We start from the raw sequence: 18589 nt of genomic DNA, 5'->3' as shown, positions 1-18589 counted from the left end.
GGAATTTGTAGTCAGAGTTTTTTCCTAACATTTCAAACCCTATAGTGCTACCTAGTGGGATGGGATTTTTCTCTGTGAGAAGCCTTGTCAGCCCTTTGCCCAAAACCTCTAGTTCCCTGATTCCTTTCTCTCTTATGTCCCTCTTTCAGTGATCAGGCCCCATGCCCTATTTGTAAGCAGAAAAACTCCCCTTTCAACAGCCAGGAGGAAGCCACCCTGGGAAGACAGATTTTAGCCTCAGTGTTATCCCCATTGGAGGGAGAACAGCCATTCAATTTTTACATTATTTTGAGGCATCTGTTCTGTACACAGCTACACTGGCATCTAAGTGAGAAAGGGATCTTGTGTTTAGAAATCAATCGGTCTCATTCTCTAGGAATTCATAACTTTGCCTGGGTGGTAGTAAGAGGATGTAAGGATAGAGTTAAGATGTTCCCTTCCTTAAAGGGTCTTGCCCAAATCCAACTACTGCACAATCTCTCCCAGGGTTCTAGGGAATCTCAGGAGCCTTATGGGCCAAGTAGGTCTAGGAAACCAGCAGGGTGGAGAGCTAGGGCCTTGTGCAGGTGAGCACAAGCTAGCTCCTCCGGATTCGTGGGTGAAGGTCATGCTTGGATCCATGGGCAGCACCTATAATGGTCACCAGGAACCTGAGGAAATGGGAGGGAAGAGGAGAAGGGGGACGCCCCTTCTATTTTTCTCTCTGCTGTTGGTCACTCCAGAAGGACAAAGGAGACTAAGGGATGCCTTTTCTCTCCTCTTTTTCTAGATGTGTAACAAATCATCTTCAGCCTATACTCCTCTCAAGTGCATTATGAAACACTGGAACTCCTTTGACACTCAGACTCTGAAGAAAGAGCACCTCGTATTCTTTTGTACTTGGGCATGGCCATCTTACCAGCTGCAGGATGGGGAGGCCTGGCCTCCTGAGGGAAGTGTTAATATTAATACCATTCAACAACTAGATGTTTTCTGCAGACAGGAGGGCAAATGGTCCGAGGTTCCTTATGTGCAAGCCTTCTTTGCCTTGAGAGACAACCCAGATCTTTGTCAGTGTTGTAGAATTGACCCTGCTCTCCTAACAGTTACATCAGGCAAGTCCATAGATGATAATTCCCCAAAGTCTGAGAAACAAACCCCTAGGGAACACTCGGATGCAGTTCCGGATGCTCCAATCCTTCCTGTTTCCCCTATCTGGGAATCTCCTCCAGCCACAACATCAACAACTCCAGTTCTACCCTCCCAACCCCCAACTTTACTGTTACCCCTACAGTAAATGCCTGATGGACATGGTGCCACTAGGGTTGAAGTTCCCTTTTCATTACAGGACCTTGGGCAAATAAAGGGGGACCTGGGCAAGTTCTCTGTTGACCTGATAGATATATAGAGGCTTTCCAAAACCTAACTCAGGTGTTTGACCTTACTTGGAGTGATGTTAGGTTGCTTTTAAACTCTTAACTACTTCAGAGAAACAGGTAGCCCTGCAGGCAGCAGAAAAATTCAGAGATGAACAACATGTCTTCTATAGCCACTCAATAAGGAAAGAAGGTGAGAAAGAACCAGCATTCACATACCTAATAGGAAGCGAGGCAGTGCCCCTTGAACAACATAATTGGGACCCCAGTGGTACCTTAGATGAGTGGCAAAGAAAACATTTTCAAATGTGCTTATTAGAGGGCCTACAGAGGACCAGAGCCAAGCCTCTTAATTACCCCAAACTCTCCATGATAGATCAAAAACTAGATGAAAGTCCCTCAGCCTTTTTGGAAAGGCTGAGAGAGGCTGTAGTGAAACACACTTCCCTGTCTCCTGTGAGGTGTGTTTGTACCTCACATAAATAATTCAATTGAGGGACAGCTAATTTTGAAAGACAAGTTTATTACTCAGTCAGCCCCTGATATCAGAAGGAAGCTGGAGAAACAGGCCATGGGACCAGATAGCACCTTACAAAACCTCCTGAAGGTAGCCACCTCGGTCTTTTATAATAGGGACCAGGAGGAGGCCCAGGGGAAGGAGAGGAAACACAAGAAAAAGGCAGAGACTCTGGTGGCCACTTTGTATAAAACCCAGTATCCCCAAGGTGCACCTGCTAGTTGCTACCAATGTGGCAAACCAGGGCACTTCAAAAGGGACTGCCTAGGCAGCAAGAAGAAGCCACCTCAACCCTGTCCAGTATACAATGGGGACCACTGGAAGGCAGACTGTCCTGGGAAGCATAGGTCACTGAGTCCAGAGCCAGTCTCACAAATGGTCCAGCAGGACTGATGGGTCCTGGGGCTCAACTCCCTGGCTCCAGTGGCTCAGACTGCTGTTACTACCCAGGAGCCCCAGATGATTTTGGAATTCGAAGGGAGGAAGGTAGACTTCTTTCTGGACACTGGAGCCAGTCTTCTGTTTTCCTCTCCAATTCTGGCCTTCGTTCCTCCCATAGCACAACCATGATGGGCATCTCAGGAAAGACTTTTAACTTGATATTTTTCTCAACCTATTAGCTGCAGTCAGATAAACCTACTGTTTACACAGGGCTTTTTAGTCATGCCTGAAAGTTCCACTCCTTTATTAGGTAGAGATACTCCAGCACGTATGGGGGCCACCATCCTTATGGCTCCAGGACAAACTCTGCCTCCCCTTAGTGGAAACCAGTATTAACCCAGAGGTTTGGGCAACTCAGGGAAGAAGTGGCCGGACTATAACCACTATACCAGTCTGGATCCACCTCAAGGATCCCACTTTTTTTCCTAACCAGAGACAATACCCCCTGAAGCCAGAAAGTAGAAAAGGGCTAGAAGCCAGCATTGATAACCTAAAGGCACAAGGCCTCCTTAGGCCTTGCAGTAGCCCTTGAAACACCCCAATATTAGGGGTGCAAAAATCCAATGGGGAACGGAGACTAGTTCAGGACCTCTGCCTTATTCATGAGGCTGTGATTACGATTCATCCAGTAGATCCCAATCCCTATACTTCGCTAACTCAAATACCCGAGGGAACTAAATCGTTCACGGTTCTGGGCCTAAAGGATGCCTTTTTCTGTATACCTTTACACCCTTACTCCCAATACTTGTTTACCTTTGAAGACCCCTCCAATCAAACCAGCCAGTTAACATGGACTGTACTGCCTCAGGGATTTAGAGATAGCCCCCACCTATTTGGGCAAGTATTGTCAAGAGATCTCTTCAAATTCTTCCATTCTCAGGTTAAAGTTTTACAATATGTAGATGACATTCTCCTCTGTGCCCCAACTGAGGAAGTTTCTTGAGATGGCACTGAGGCTCTCCTTAATTTCCTAGCTGGAAAGGGATATAAGGCTTCAAAATCTAAGGCTTAGTTCTATCAGACTTTGGTAAAGTACCTAGGTCTGGTCTTGTCAGAAGGGAACAAGAGCACTAGGCGAGGAGAGGATTAATCCCATTTCCTCCTTTCCTCTCCCCAGAACCCTCAAACAGCTGAGGGATGCTTGGGCGTTACGGGTTTTTGTAGGTTACAGATACCCAGGTATGATAAAATAGGTTGCCCTTTATATCACCTTATAAAAGAAATTCAAGTGGCTAAAACTCACTTCCTGACCTGGGAACCTGAAGGTCAAAAGGCCGTTAATCAGTTAAAACAAGCCTTGCTTAAAGCACCAGCCCCCAGTCTTTCCGTAGGGAAGTCCTTTAATCTTCATGTATCATAAAGGAAAGGAATGGCCCTGGGAGTTTTAATTCAAGTTCAAGGCCCATCTCAACAGCCAGTAGGTTACTTAAGTAGAGAGCTTGACTTGGAGGCTAAAGGATGGCCAACTTGCCTCTGAGCAGTTACAGTAGTGGCCCTGCTAGTCCCAGAGGCCACCAAGTTAACCCTGGGGAATAACCTTTTATACCTCACATAAATAATGTGGCAGACTTGCTGTCCTCTAAAGTGAGTCTTTGGCTAACAGACAGCTGCCTCCTCAAGTATCAGGCTTTGCTGCCAGAGGAATCTGCAGTCCAGTTAAAAACCTGTCCTTGCCTGATCCCAGACACTTTCCTCCCAGAGGAAACTGGAGAAACTGAACATAATTGTGAACAGACTGTAGTACAACTATGCCGCTAGGGAGGATCTCAAGAAATTCCCCTAGAAAATCCAGACTGGACCCACTTTATGGATGGGAGCTCTTTTGTAGGACAGGGAGTCTGTAAAGTGGGATATGCAGTAGTCACCCTAAATAACATTGAAAATGTGCCTCTCTCACCAGGCACATGCACTCAATCAGCTGAGCTGATCCCTCTCACAAGAGCACTTGAACTAAGCAAAGGAAAGACAGCTAACATTTATACTGACTCCAAGTGTACCTTTCTAGTTCTCCTTGCCCATGCTGCCATCTGAAAGGAAAGGCACTTCCTCACCACTAATGGGTCTTGCATTAAATACCATCAAGACATCAACAGGCTATTATCCTCAGTGTTCCTCCTATGAGAATTAGCGGTCAGACGTTGCAGAGGGCATCAGAAAGGGGTAGATGAAATAGCCAAAGGAAACAGGCTAGCAGACCAAAGAGCTAAGTCAGCAGTAAGAAGGCCCCAAGGTCCCAATACACTTGAGACCCCTCTGATTTGGGAGGGCTACATAAAGGAAATAAAGCCTCAGTATTCCCCTACAGAGATAGAATGGGCCACCTCTCAAGGTATACTTTTCAACCCTCAGGATGGTTACAATCAGAAGATAGCAAAGTACGCTTGCTAGCCTCCAGCCAATGGAAGATTCTTAAAATCCTCCACTGAGCCTTTCACTTAGGAAAGCATAAGACATCAATGTGTCCAAAGATTGTTCTCAGGAGAAAATCTACTAAAAATGGTCAAATAGGTTGTTAATACTCGTGAAACCCTCTTAAAAATAATCCCTTTAACAGATGACTTCTTCCCCACCACACTCAAAGGATGGGAAGTTACTCAGGGGAGGACTGGCAGATAGACTTCACCCATATGCCAAAAATAAATGGCATTCAATATCTTTTGGTGTGAGTGCATACCTTCATTAACTGGGTAGAGGCATTCCCATGCCGAACAGAAAAGGCCTCTGAGGTGGTGAGAATACTAATCAGTTAAATAATTCCTCGCTTTGGGCTCCCTAAGTACTTCCAAAGCAACAATGGTCCCTCATTTAAAGCAGCCTCTACCCAGTGGGGCCGAGTCTGCTAGGACTTTTTATTGGGTTTGGTAATACATCACACCCTTTAGCCTCTATGGTATCAGCCATCTCCCATTTATACAAGACTAATTGCTGGGTCTGTCCTGAGCGGTTTGCTCAGTTCAGTAACACTAAGGAACCTCTTGATGACTTGGTATTTACTGTCTTAGGATTCTCTTTGTTAGCTTTACCTTTAGCCATTAAAGACTTGTCAGGCATAAGTGGAGCATGGTATGGGAACACTTTCAACTGAGTAACTAACTCCTCCCAGGAAAGCATTTCCTCCCTGGTGCCAGAAAACACTTTCCCCAAAGATAAGCCTCACACCCTCAGGCTAGGAAAAGTTGGCTGGGTAATAGCAAATGCCTCCTCCTGTTTTAAAAGCAGAGGAAAAGGACCATACCTGGGAGATCTCAAATATTATAACACCATACTTGTAATTGCTGAAAGCTTGGAGGTTTGGAGAAAAAGACATAAGAAGGATGATCTAAGAAAACTGGAAGCCATATGGAGGGGAGGCTTTCAGAATTCAGCCTCTCCTCCTGGTTGGAAGTCCTGCTGGCAATGGCAGGCTCTGGGTAACCACCCTGACACACGGCACTATAATGTAAAAAACAACACATAGGCCTTCCCAGACATGCACCCTCATGGAATTCCAGACCCCCTGTATGATGCTTAGTAGTAATGGCCTACAAATCTGTGGGTGAACAGAACAGGAGACTTCTGGACTGACAGCCCCTGTCACAAGGGGGCATTATCTGAGATATTGGCCAGGACATATTGTGTTCCTGGTCTTTTGAAACTCCATTTGTCGGCCAGGTGTGGTGGCTTACACCTGTAATCCCAGCACTTTGGGAGGCTGAGGCAGGTAGATGATGAGGTCAGGAGTTCAAGACTAACCTGGACAACATGGTGAAACCCCGTCTGTACTAATAATACAAAAAAAAAAAAAAAATAGCCAGGCGTGGTGGTGCATGCCTGTAGTCCCAGCTACTCGGGAGGCTGAGGCAGGAGAATTGCTTGAACCCGGGAAGCAGAGGTTGCAGAGAGCTGAGATTGTGCCACTGCACTCCAGCCTGGGCGACAGAGTAAGTCTCCGTCTCAAAAAAAAAAACAAACAAACAAACAAAAAACTCAATTTATCAGGTGGACCCTTCTCATTTAGCATGTAAAATTCCAAATGGCATCATGAGTGACTATCCTGAGTATGGATATCCCCATCCCAAAGATGTTCCTATTATATGCAAGAGGGGGAAGCTTCTAAGATATGAGAAAGATCTGCCTGTGTCTCTCACAAGCTACAACTTAGAACCGGCCCTTCAGGGGACAGGGCTTTATTTCCTTTGTGGCTCCTGGCTACCCTTAATCTTCCCTAGGCACTGGAAGGGAACCTGCGCTATCGTGGCAGTGGTTCCTGACCTGTTATCTTTAAATTTCACTGATATGGCAGCATCATCTGGGGACATCCCTAGCCTAGCCTCTTTTCTAGCGAGTGTGCTATCTCAGATGTGCTGAACAAAGAGGTCTATCATTTCCATGCCCTCGTATGGAGACTTAACTGAAAGAGAAGATTGGGTAGGACCTGCACATGACAAATCCTATCTTAGAAAAACCATGGATAGGGGATTCTATAGCCAGAGGCCTATTCTGGTTTGCTGGTATTCCTCTCCTTGAAAGATCAGTACTTAATATTTCTATTATGTTGCAACAAGGGTAGAAGCCAACAGTAGGAGCCATAGAAGCACAACAACAATTCATAAACTCTTTAGCCTCAGTAGTTATGCAAAATAGGCCCTAGATATCCTTATGGCCAAAGTAGGGGGTACCTGTGCACTTTTAAAAAGAAGCATGTCACTTCTAGATCAACACCTCTAGTCAAGTAGAAGAGAATGTACAGGTGCTTAAAGATCAAATTAGAACATTGACAGATTAAGAGAGAATGTGGGCTCCAGTCCCAGTTGGCTACAATCCCTCCTAAATGGATTCCAGTCTTCTTTGTGGAACTGGTTAGCTCCTTTATTAGGCCCCCTTTTGCTCGTGTGTTTTGTACTAATGTTTGGACTTTGTATATTCAATACTGTAACTCAAATTGTTTCCTCTCACTTAGAGGCTATTAAACTCCAAATGATGCTGCAGATAGAACCACACATAGACACGCCATTCTTCCGGGGACCCTTAGACCAATCTCAGGAGGAGCCCTAACTGCTGTAATCCCAACGACGCCCCCTTCCAGCAGGAAGCAGCCAGGAGTGGTCATCGTCCACTTTCTCCAACAGCAGTTGGGGTCTCCACTCCTGAAGCAGGGAATGAGAGAGGAGGAAGGAAGAAACCAGTCAGACAGGCAGTTAGGGTGGGTCCTCGGTAAAATTCTTCCAAACAAAAGAACAGCTTGAAAAATCAAACTGCAGGCACAGACAAGAGAACTTGTACAGGGAGGCTTGCCTTAGACATGTCCACAGCTGCCTAGGTAAGAAAGACTACACAGGAGACTTGCCCAGAGATGCCCACAATGGAAAATTCCATCCCCTGAGACATGTGCAGTAAGGGGAACAAAGCCATATGGAGTAACTCAAGCTAAGGGCCTGCATGCACACTGGGAGGATAGGGTAGAACTACCAGAAATTCATACTTTATGCAAATGAGATGTGCAGCACTCATCAATTTCTTACAAAAGCCTCTGTATTCAACTGTGAAATGGCAACACTCTTTTGGGCCCCCTCTTGGCAGTGGGGAGCTTTCTTTTTTCACTTTTTAAACTTTTGCTCCAACCTCACCTTTGGGGTCCATACTCCTTAATTTTCTTGGTTGTGAGACAAAGAACTTCAGGTGATACCTTGGGCAATGAGAGACTGCTACATTGTGGTGCATTGGTGAGACTGTAAAACTATGAGTTTATTGCTGATAACCCCAACATCAGCAATGATGCTTATGGAAAAAGAAAACAAATCCTTTATGATCAGCTGGATCCTGTAGTTGTTTGCAAAGATGACTCCAATCCTACACGCTTCCCTGCATCCATGTCCATTGCTGTGTAACTTTGCAGTGCCTCCAACCATGTGACCTCTTTCAGCCAACTTAAGAAGACAGCAGTGAAGACATGCCAGTTCTAAGTGTAAGCCCCAAGAGGCCTTGTGTGTCATTTGCTTCCTCGTGTGCTTCTAATGGTGCTGAGAGAAGAACAGGTCCAGACTAGCCTGCTGGAGGATGAGAGATGTTGGCTACCACATCCTTGTTGCTCCAGTGGAGGCCAGGCTAGATTAGATGACAGCCACCTGACTCCATGTGAGCAAATCTGAGATCAGCAGAGCTGGCAGAGCCAACTCTCAAATACTTGGAAAATACTTTTAATATGTAAAACATTTTAAATATTACATTAATATTTAAAATGTTTTTTAAAGCCACTGTTTTATACTGGCTTTGTTACACAGCATAAGCTAAGTGCTACAACTCCTCAGGAAGCTGAGCTTTGACCAAAAGAAGTGTGGTAGCCACAGAGATGTGCCTCTGAGACCCCCTTCGAGAGAGAGCCTGTGTGAGGAGTGCAGTCAGCTGACGGGCTCCAGCTACAGATCTCAGGGATCTGCTTCAGTATTCCAGCTGGTGCCATGCTCTCCCCAGACTGCTTCTGCCACTGACTGAGCAAGGCAGAAGCTCCGTGTTGGGAGCTGATGCTGGAATACTGAACTATATCCCGAGATCTCCAGCTGCTGATCTTGGGGATCTGGGGTGGCCAAGACTTTCTCAGAGTGTATATTAGGTGCTAGAATAACATCATTTTATTTGATGTCATTTTGTTATCACATTGATGAAAAAAAAATTCAGTTCCCAACCTGAGCCACTGTCTGTGTGGAGTTTGCATGTTCTGCATGGGTTTTCATCAGGTACTCTGGTTTCCTCCCACATCGCAAAGATGAGCACTTTCAGTAAATTGGGGTGTCTAAATGGTGCCAGAGTGAGTGAGGGTGTGGGTGTGAGCATGCCCTACAGCCGGATACCATCCTCTCCAGGGTTGATGCCCACTTAGTGCTCTGAGCCACTGGGATAGGCTCTGGCCACCCACAACTCTGAACTGGAATCATTGGGTGAGTAATTACTATTTGTTTTTAGTAATTTTTTTTTGAGACAAAGTCTCACTCTGTCACCTAGGCCAGAGTGCAGTGGCACAATCTTGGCTTACTGCAACCTCCACCTCCTGGGCTCAACCGATACTCCCACCTCAGTTTCCTGAGTAGCTGGGACTACAGGCGCATGTCACCATGCCTGGCTAATTTGTTTGTATTTTTTGTAGAGATAAGGTCTCGCTATGTTGTCCAGGCTGGTCTCAAACTCCTGAGCTCAAGCTATCCTCCTGCCTTGGGCTCCCAAAGTGCTAGGATTACAGGCATGAACCACCGTGCCTGGCCTAGTATTGGTCATTAGTATTAGTAATCATTCCTCAATGTATATGTAAACATTTATTTCAGTGTTAAATATTGAAGTGTTTGGTCTTTATTTAGAAGTTTGATGTTGTGTTTTATGATCAGAAATATGCTGTGAACTTAATTCTTTCTTACAGCAATTAGCCTATGGGAAAATTGGTTTTGTTCTACATTATTTTATTTAAAGTCATAATTTCCAAGATCCTATCAACTCCATTAAGTGAGGACTTACTGTACTGTAGCCTGAGGCTCATCTTAGTCCTCCCTCATTCCCCCTGCCTCTCCTTCACAGTCAGCCTGCACTGTGGTCTGAGGCTTTCCCCCCTACAGCCTCTCCCCTTTATCTTTCACGGGAACCACCCCTAATTACTTACTTGTACTTCTAACTCCATCTTGAAAGCTGCTTCCTGGAAGATCCAAACGGACACAAGGAGGGACTGAAGGATTAGAATGAGGGAAGTAACCCATTCACTGCTTATTTGAGATGGGGAACCGAAGGACTTTGGCAGTTCCTACACAGAGACAGATGGCAGAGATGACAAGGTTTCTCAGAGAATGCGTGAGTAACTGGAATGGCTTTTCCTGATGACCCAGACTGCCTGCTCAAGAGCACACTGTTGCAGCTGCCCTCCTTGGATGGAACTATGGAATGATTTTTATTCTTCTACTTCCCAGGTGAATGGGAAACCAAGGACACAGTCGGCATTTAACAAAAAGGAATCTGCATCTCAGTCAGAACTGTATTGCATTTGCTTCTCTCTGGATTACCTTGAAGTTACTCCCCTTCCCTCAATAATAATGGCATTATGAAAAAAATTGGAATTGATCAAATGAAGTAAAGAGTAAACAGAGGAAAGACTACCCAAAGTCTATTTTGCTTCAGTTGGGGGCTGATGATCTGGGGAGGAGGAGGTTGGGACATATTTGTGCTGCAAGGAACAATATCATTTCATGAAGGGGAGGTGCATGACTAACAAAAGAGTCAACTGCATCCTATAAGCTATAGACAGCTTCTAGGTAGTGCCAACCTGTGCTGCATACCTGAACATTGTTGCTTCCCCCACTGAAGGTAATAAGCTGTGGAGCTGCACAGGCATTTTGTATTACTCGTTTCACTCATTGGCCTTGGTGCCTACCAGAAATTGAGGTCTGGGGAAAGGCAGAAGTTCACACTCCTGGACCCAGTTTGGCCAGTCCAGGCAGCCTGCTCTTCACATCACTCCAGAGTTGGACCTGCCCAGAGTGGAACTAGAATAGGGTGTGGGTAGCAACTGCTTCCACTCCCATAGAGTCAGTGCCCTAGGTGGGTAGATCTGGCAGAGGGGCTGCCAATAACCCAGAATCCAGCACAACAAAAGGCACTTCTGGCCCAGCTCTGACTAACCCCACTGTTCTTCCTTTCCCCAGCTTCTTTCAAGCTGGAATCAATCTGTTGTTCTTCGGACCTGAGGTCAACATGACTTTGATGAACAGAATTCATGTCTTCTTTCTAAAGTTATCTGGACACTTGGTACAACACAGAGGGTCTGATATCTGGGCCTGGGAGACCTCAGAGGCCCTGGGGAGCCCAGAGACTTGTGGAGTGTCAGGGCAGCTCTCCTGCTGTGAATGCAAGCTCCCTGGAAAGTTCTACCTAGAAAAAGATGTGGGGGAGGAGCTCAGGTGAAGGACAGAGCCTCCTGCCCGTGGAGAGAAAGTGGGCCCTGGAGAAGCTGCGTGAGTCCTCTCCAGCAGAAGGGCCAGAGGTGCACATTAGTGGGGCTCGGATGGGTCTCATGGTGACATTGGCTGGAGATGCCGAATCCATAGGTGTTAGGCCTGGGCAGGTTCTAGTGTGCGAGTGGGCTAGTTTTTCTAGACTAGCACACAGGAAGAGGGTGGCCTGGCTTGCCTTCCCTCTGAAGCTCAGGACTGAGGCCCAGGACATATCTCACACCATTGATATGAGTTGGGGACAGATGGGCGGCAGATGTGCCCAATCAGGCTGCATTGACACCTGACTGGCTGGAAGAAGAGCCTGGAAGGCAAAGAGCCCAGTCTTCCTGTAAGAAGGAAGAAGATGGAGGGCTCACCATGCACGTGGGCCAGAAAAAGTGCCAGTGAGGTTGTTCTGACTTCATAGGTGTTCTGGACATAATCTAGGCTGCCACAGAACAGCCAAGCCTGCTGCCAGTTTCCAATCTGGGATCTCAGGGAGGCCCAGGGGCTTGCTGAGTTCCACCTTCCCTCTTTCCCTTGGTTGGGAGACAACTTTCTCCCTGTGGTGAATGTGACACTTACAACAAGGTGCAGCCCTACTAAAAGCTGGAGCTTAGGTCACTGGGACTGTGTGCTAGGGGAAAGAGGGGGAGGGAAGAGCAGGGCTGTGGCATTAGACAGACTTTGGCTGAAATCTTGGACCTGCCTCCTACTAGCTGTGAGATCTTAGCAAATTACTTCCTGCTATAGGCTAAATGTCTGTGTCCCCTTAAAATGCACATGTTAAATCCTAATGCCCAAGGTGAGGTATTTGGAAGTGGGGCCTTTGGGAGGTGATGAGGGTGGAATCCTCATGAATGGGATTAGTGCCCTTATGTAACAAGGCCCCAGAGGGCTCCCTCACACCTTCCACCATGTAAGGTTACAGGGGAAAGAAAGGCCCTTCAGCAGACACTGAATCCACTGGCACCTTGATCTTGGACTTCCCAGCTTCCAGACTGTGAGTAGTAAACGTCTGTTGTTTATAAGCCACCCAGTCTATGGTATTTTGTTATAGACGCCTGAATGGTCTGAGACACCCTTTCTGACCCTGTTTCCTCATCTACAAACTCAAAGAAGAACGGTGCTTCTCTCATAGTCCTGCTGGGCCACAGTGACACACGGTACTTCCCTTCTCCTTTTCAGGGGCCCTGGAGTTGAGACAGCTCTGCACATAGCGTGTGGACGAGCTGGACTGCTTCCTCTGCTGTCACATGATGACTAATGGATGCAATCCTGGAGGCAGAATATCACAAACAAAATTATCACAGAAGTTCCTGCTGGGCTGAGTAGCGCTCAGGTGAACTTCTTTGTCCAGTTGAGGCCAGTGCCATAGAGAAAGGGTGCCCCCCAGATGGAGGTAGCACCATCAGTGGGCAAGAACACCTTCGCGGAGGAGGGAGGCTTGGTCGAACTGCCTCTCTATGCCTGGAGCTTTCCAGCCCCTCCCTGGGTTATGCCTTAAGGCTGGGGTCTCCCTCAGAGTTGGTGGAAAACCTAGGACCAGTGGTCCTGATTTTCTCTGCTGAAGTAAGTCTTCTCTGTGGCCAGCAGGTGGCGCTAAGCCCTCAGTTCTGTGGGCTTCACACTCACCAGCAGCTTAAGGTCCCTGAGGGGTGGAGGAAGGTTACTCTGGTTGGGGCTCCAAGGATGGTACTGCCAGCAGGTCCTTATTAGTGAGTCTGTTCCTTCACCTTGGCCTTAATGGCAGCCAAGCTGAGTCGCAAGAGCCAGCCTCCTAGAATGCTGGGCTGACTCTGAGTAGCTTTCACCCCTTCACCCTCAAAACCAGAAATGGGTCAGCTCTGCAAGGAAGGGAATTGGCGCTGGGGACTGCATGGGTGCCGGGAGAGAGCAGCTTAGAGCTCAGACCAGCAGCGGCAACTTCCTGGCCCCTTGGCCCTGCCTCTGGAGCCGCCTGAGACAGACCCTCACTGATGCCCTGTATGCAGGCCTCACACTGTAGCAATAACCCTGGTTTTTTGTCCTGTATGCCATCCATTCATTAATTCATTCATTCACTTGTTCATTCATGTAGCACCTACTCCATGTAAGCCAGCCACAGTGCTGAGTCACAGTCCCTGACCTCAGGAAGCCATGGACTTGGGGATGGGGAGACAGACCCCTAAACGTAGGCAAAAGGAGAATGCCCATAGCACAGCAGAGGGAAGGGACCTTCCTTTTCCAGAGAAATCAGGGAAGGTTTCAAGGAGGCATCACTCGGCCTGGATTTTTATGGATTTCAACAGACAGAGGGGAGGCCTGGGCAGTCCAGGCCAAGGGAATAACATAAGCAAGGTCTGGGAGGTAGGAAGCTCAACATTATGTGCCAGGAGGGATAGAACAGCGACGTACCCAGGGAAGTGGGTGGGCAAGTGCAGACTCCTGGCAAGAAAACAGTGGGCCATAAGGCTGGAGAGGCAGTCACAGCCTGAAATGGCTGGCTAAGAAGCTAGCCTTGACCCAGAGCTGATGGGAAACTACCGAAGGTATTTCATGGTGGGGGTGGGGGGTGACCCACCCTTCTAAGACCACCCTGGAGGCGGTGTGGCAGATGTACTGCAGTGGGTGAGATAGAGACAAGGAGACCCGGTCACAGGCATTGCCACAGCCCCTAAAATCATGGTCTCAGCTAGGAGGGGGCACCATGTGGAAAGAAAGACCTGGCAAAGAAACAAGACCAAGGGCAAAATAAAAGCACCGTCTCTCTTTAACACTTGTTTGGCCGTTTCCTCATCATGTAGCTGATTCAGCAGCAGTCACAATAGTTAACATTTATTGAGCACTTACTGTAGACCAGGCACTTCAGCATTTTACATATTTTTCATTTACTTCCAAAACAATTCTATGAGGTAGGTACTATTAGCATCCATGTTATAGATGAGGCAACTGAGACACAGAGAGGTTAAGTTACTTGACAAAAGTCATACAGCTAGAGCCAGGATTCGAACCCAGGCAGTTGGCTGGTTCAGAGAGTTAGTGCTCCAATTACTACACTAATGCCTGTGACACCTCTACCCCTCTCCCTGGGCACTCCAGCCTTCCAGCAGGTCCCTGGGAGTAGAGACAGAGCCCAGGGTTGCAAAGCCTGGTGAGTGCCCAAAGGCTGAGTTGGCCAGACAGGCTGACAGGGCTGGGCCACCTGAGGCAGGAGGGGGGAAGGTCCCCCTGAACTGGTGGAAGAGGTGCCAGCCTTCCGTCCCTCCCCTGGCCTCCCTGCTAGGGTCTATGGTGCCTCTTGAAGGGGGTGGCAGCTGCCAGTCCCTGCCTCCCTTCCCACCAGCATGCTTGCTGCCTCCCCAGCAAGAAAAGCCCAGAGTTTAGGTCATGAGGGGGAGGCTTTATTGACAATGGAGAAGGCAGAGTTCTAGGCAAGTTCACACAACACTGCTCCAAGGGTCCAGGCGCGGGTCAAACCCATCAGGACCAAGGGCCTCTTCACCTCAGGGACCTCACTCCCTCCCACCATCCTGAACGTTCCCACACCTTTTCCAGCAAGCCAAAGACACCCACCCCCAAGCCACCCTCTGGACAAAGTGAGTGGCAGCCACTGTCGTGGAGCCAGGACCACAGTTGGGTCTGAGGCCTAATCGTGTGGTGGGCACAGTACCCCCTCTCCTCAGCCTCTGGGGACAGGCAGGAAGTAGGCAGGGGCAGCAGCCCCAGCCCACGGAGCCCTCACTGCAGGAGGCCAATGTGGCAAAAGGCAGGAGCCCTGGCCTCTCCTCCCTGTGCCTGAGCGGGGCTCTACAAAGCCGAGCCTCCTCAGGTCACCTTCCCCTGCTTCCTCCCCTTCCAGCCCTGAAACTGGCCCTCGGAGGGGAGCCCTGTCAGCCCCAGGCTGTCCCTGCCGGTGTAGGCTCCACAGCACCAACCCTCCAGCGGGAACACGCTCTCTCATCAACTGCCCTCCCTGCTGGCCAGGCCCAGCCCTTAGCCAGGTGCTTTTTCAGGGACCAAGGAGAGCTGGGGCCTGACCACAGGCACTTCTTGGAGCCACAGAAGCAAAGCAGCAGCCCTCAGGGGATTGTTCTTCCCCAGCCACCAGCCCAGTGTGTGGCTGGTCAATCTTGGGGACCCAGGACTGGCTGGACACACAGCTCTAGGGCCCAGCACCTCCCACAGCCTCTGCAGCCTTGGGTGGGGGAGAGGGGTGAGCCAGTCCTGAATTGGGTTGGGAGGAGCAGGGACAAAAATAACCCAGTACAGGTTCCTGCTGAGGCCAGAAATAGCATAGTGCCAAGTGCCTTGTAACACCCTGGAGGAGCAGCAGGGGGAGGCTGAGCTGAGGCTGGCCCAGCCTCACACCAGGCCCTAGCTGGGCTACATACCATACCACACGGTCCGTGTGTACACACGCGTGTGGGGGGCCCGAGAGACCATGGCTCAGGACAGGGAATCTGGAGAGATGCTGAACTTGGGCTTGGCCTTGGCCATGGGCACGCTGCGCTTGCGCAGGGGCCCGCGGGCTGAGGCGAGGGTCAGAGCTTCCAGTAGGCTGCGGTCCTCATCAAGCTGGCGGGCCGTGCAGAGTGGTGTGGGCACTTTGATGGTGTTGCCAAACTTGGAGTAGTCCACAGAGTAACGTCCATCCTCCTCAGCTACAATGGGCACAAAGCGCTGGCCCCACAGGATCTCATCGGCCAGGTAGGAGGTGCGGGCCTGGGTGGTGATGCCCGTGGTTTCCACCACGCCTTCCAGGATGACGATGATCTCAAGGTCCTGGTGGTGGTGCAGGTCGCTGGGTGCCAGATCATAGAGTGGGCTGTTGGCATCGATGACATGGTAGATGATCAGCGGGGCCACCAGGAAGATGCTGTTGCCGCCCACGCCGTTCTCCATGGGGATGTCCACCTGGTGGAGGGGCACCACCTCGCCCTCGGGGCTGGTGGTCTTGCGTACCACCTGCATGTGGATGGTGGCGCTGATGATCATGCTCTTGCGGAGGTCACCCACACGCAGCATGAAGCAGAGGCGGCCGTGGCGCAGGGCGATCACCGCGTGCTTGCTGAAGATGAGGGTCTCGGCCCTGCGGTGGGCTTGGGCAGTCTTCATGAAGATGCAGCCAAGCATGATGGCGTTGATCATGAGCCCCACGATGTTCTGCACGATGAGGATCAGGATGGCCAGCGGGCACTCCTCAGTCACCATGCGCCCCCCAAAGCCAATAGTCACTTGGACCTCAATGGAGAAAAGGAAGGCAGACGAAAAGGAGTGGATGCTGGTGACGCAGGGCTCAGCAGTGCCCTCGCTGGGGGCCAGGTCGCCGTGGGCGAAGGCGATGAGCCACCAGGCCATGGCGAAGAGCAGCCAGCTGCACAGGAAGGACATGGTGAAGATGAGCAACGTGTGTGGCCACTTGAGGTCCACCAGCGTGGTGAACACGTCCTGCAGGAATCGGCCCTGCTCCCGGATGTTCTTGTGGGCCACGTTGCAGTTGCCTTTCTTGGACACAAAGCGGGCCCTCCGCTGGCGGGCACGGTACCTGGGCTCGGTAGGGTCCTCTGCTAGGCGTGTCAGCACGTACTCCTCGGGGATGATGCCCTTGCGGGACAGCATGGCTCCGGTGACCCCCAGGGAGGGGCTTCCCCCATCGGAGGCACCCCTCGGACGTGGCCTAGGGCCTCACTGCGGCGTCTTCTTGGTGGGCACCTTCTCACCCTGGGGCTGCACTCAGCCTGTGCTGGCCTCACTTCTGAGATAACTCCCCACCAGACTCTTCTTTACCTCCACCTGGGTCCCACTTCACTTCTTAATACCAGCCTCAGGCCGGGCGCGGTGGCTGGTGCCTGTAATCCCAGTACTTTGGGAGGCTGAGGAGGGCAGATCACTAGGTCAGGAGTTCGAGATCAGCCTGACCAACATGGTGAAACCCCATCTCTACTAAAAATACAAAAGTTAGACGGGCATGGTGGTGCGCACCTGTAATCCCAGCTACTCAGGAGGCTGAGGCAGGAGAATCGCTTGAACCCAGGAGGCGGAGGTTGCAGTGAGCCGAGATCACGCCACTGCACTCCAGCCTGGGCGACAGAGCGAGACTCTGTCTCAAAAACAAAAAACAAAACAAAAAAACAGCCTCACCCTTGAGCCCACCTGCCTGTCGCCTAGGGAGCCCCCAACCCTGCCGGCTCTCCAGCTGGCCCTGGGTCCTCCCCCAGCTTCCCCCACCAGCTGACCACCCCTGGGCCTCCCGCTGAGAGCCCTTATCCCAGCCCAGCCTGCCTTCTCAGCCCAGCTCAGAACTTAACACCTCCGGATCTCTCCCACTAACCGGACCTCACCCCCACCTCCGGGTCTCCCGCCTCACCTGTCTGGCCTTCGGGCTCCCAAGCTCCAGCTCAGGTCCTGGCCACCCCCGCCCCGTCTCCCCTCCAGGTGCGCCCCCTATGTCCTACTCCACCCCTCCCGGAGCGCCCCCGCCGCTCTCCGGATCCCCCTCCAGCTCTCGTCCTCTCTGTCTCCTTGGGATCCTGCGTTCTCTGGAGTCACCACCCCACCCGGCTCAACTCCGGCTCCCCGGCCCCGCGCGCGACCCGGCGGGGCTGACTCCGAGTCGCGGCCTCCCGGTCCCTGCCGCCCGCCCGCGCCGCAGCCCCCGCTCCGCGCCGGGTCCCGGCCCCGCCCGCCGCCGCCGCCGCTGCACCTGCTCCTGCTCCTCACGCCACGGCCGTCGCCTCCCCGCCCCCTCCCGCCGCCCGGGCGCTCACGGCTGGCCGTTCTCCCGTCTGTCTGTCCGTCCGTGGATCCGCGGAGACCGACCTGGGCTAGGCAGGGGTCTAGGACGGCGGGAGGGGGGCGCACGAGGAGAGGAAAGGGGCCGGGGACCGCCAGGGGGAGCCCGACCTGCACCGGAGCGTAGGGGGCGGGGCCGGAGCAAGCCCCCGCCCCTCCCCGCCCCCGCCCTCCACCTCCCCTCCCGGGACTCATAACCTGGCCTTCGGAGTTTTTCTGATCCGCGGAACCCAAAGGTTCCTCCTGCCCACGCTCTACGAAAGTGGGGGGCTGGGAAGGATCTGTGACCCGCCCTCCCAGTCTGGGGCCGCCGCCCTGTCGCCCTGGCCTCCCCTCTCCCAATATCCCCATCCGTATTTGGGTCAGTAATCCGCCTCTCGGCCGCGCCAGGTTTGCGGGTTCCTCGGGAAAGGAGGCGCTGAGAGGCGGCGCCACCAATCCCAGGGCTGGGGGAAATTAGGCGGTCCGAGGACTTCTCAACCTGCAGCTGCTTCTCTTTGGGGGATGCTCTTAATCTTAGTCTTGAATCCTTTGACAATCTGATGGAAGCTCAGACT

The 18589-nt window shown here is 51.0% G+C and overlaps 2 protein-coding genes across 7 annotated transcripts in view; one reads left to right on the top strand and one right to left on the bottom strand.

Annotated features, from left to right (window-relative positions):
• Window positions 1-10424, top strand: part of NCR3LG1 (natural killer cell cytotoxicity receptor 3 ligand 1) — a 29747-nt gene extending 19323 nt beyond the window's left edge. For 3 of the 5 annotated variants that reach the window (XM_054523538.2, XM_054523537.1, XM_054523536.2), the window contains one exon: window positions 770-10424. In XM_054523538.2, the coding sequence (XP_054379513.1) occupies window positions 770-818 (49 nt within the window). In that variant the 3' untranslated portion in view covers window positions 819-10424. 5 annotated transcript variants of the gene reach the window in all.
• Window positions 6362-18133, bottom strand: KCNJ11 (potassium inwardly rectifying channel subfamily J member 11). Of its 2 annotated transcripts, XM_003777802.5 has the most exons (2): window positions 17944-18133; window positions 6362-16614 (listed from the first exon to the last, which is right to left on the bottom strand). In XM_003777802.5, the coding sequence occupies exon 2, from the start codon at window positions 16596-16598 to the stop codon at window positions 15687-15689; it is 912 nt and encodes a 303-aa protein (XP_003777850.1). In that variant the 5' UTR covers window positions 16599-16614; window positions 17944-18133; the 3' UTR covers window positions 6362-15686. The 2 variants fall into 2 exon arrangements, with proteins under 2 accessions (XP_003777850.1, XP_054381851.1); XM_054525876.2 differs by lacking the exon at window positions 17944-18133 and having other exon boundaries at window positions 6362-17643.
• Between the last annotated feature and the right edge of the window lie 456 nt (window positions 18134-18589).

This window comes from Pongo abelii, chromosome 9 (assembly GCF_028885655.2).
Source record: "Pongo abelii isolate AG06213 chromosome 9, NHGRI_mPonAbe1-v2.0_pri, whole genome shotgun sequence".
Classification (NCBI taxonomy): Eukaryota; Metazoa; Chordata; class Mammalia; order Primates; family Hominidae; genus Pongo; species Pongo abelii.
This window is presented reverse-complemented; position numbering and strand designations above follow the sequence as displayed.

What these genes read in the sequence shown, in the direction of transcription:
- KCNJ11 (XM_054525876.2), bottom strand. Translation starts at nt 16,859, where the DNA reads ATGCTGTCCCGCAAGGGCATCATCCCCGAGGAGTACGTGCTGACACGC.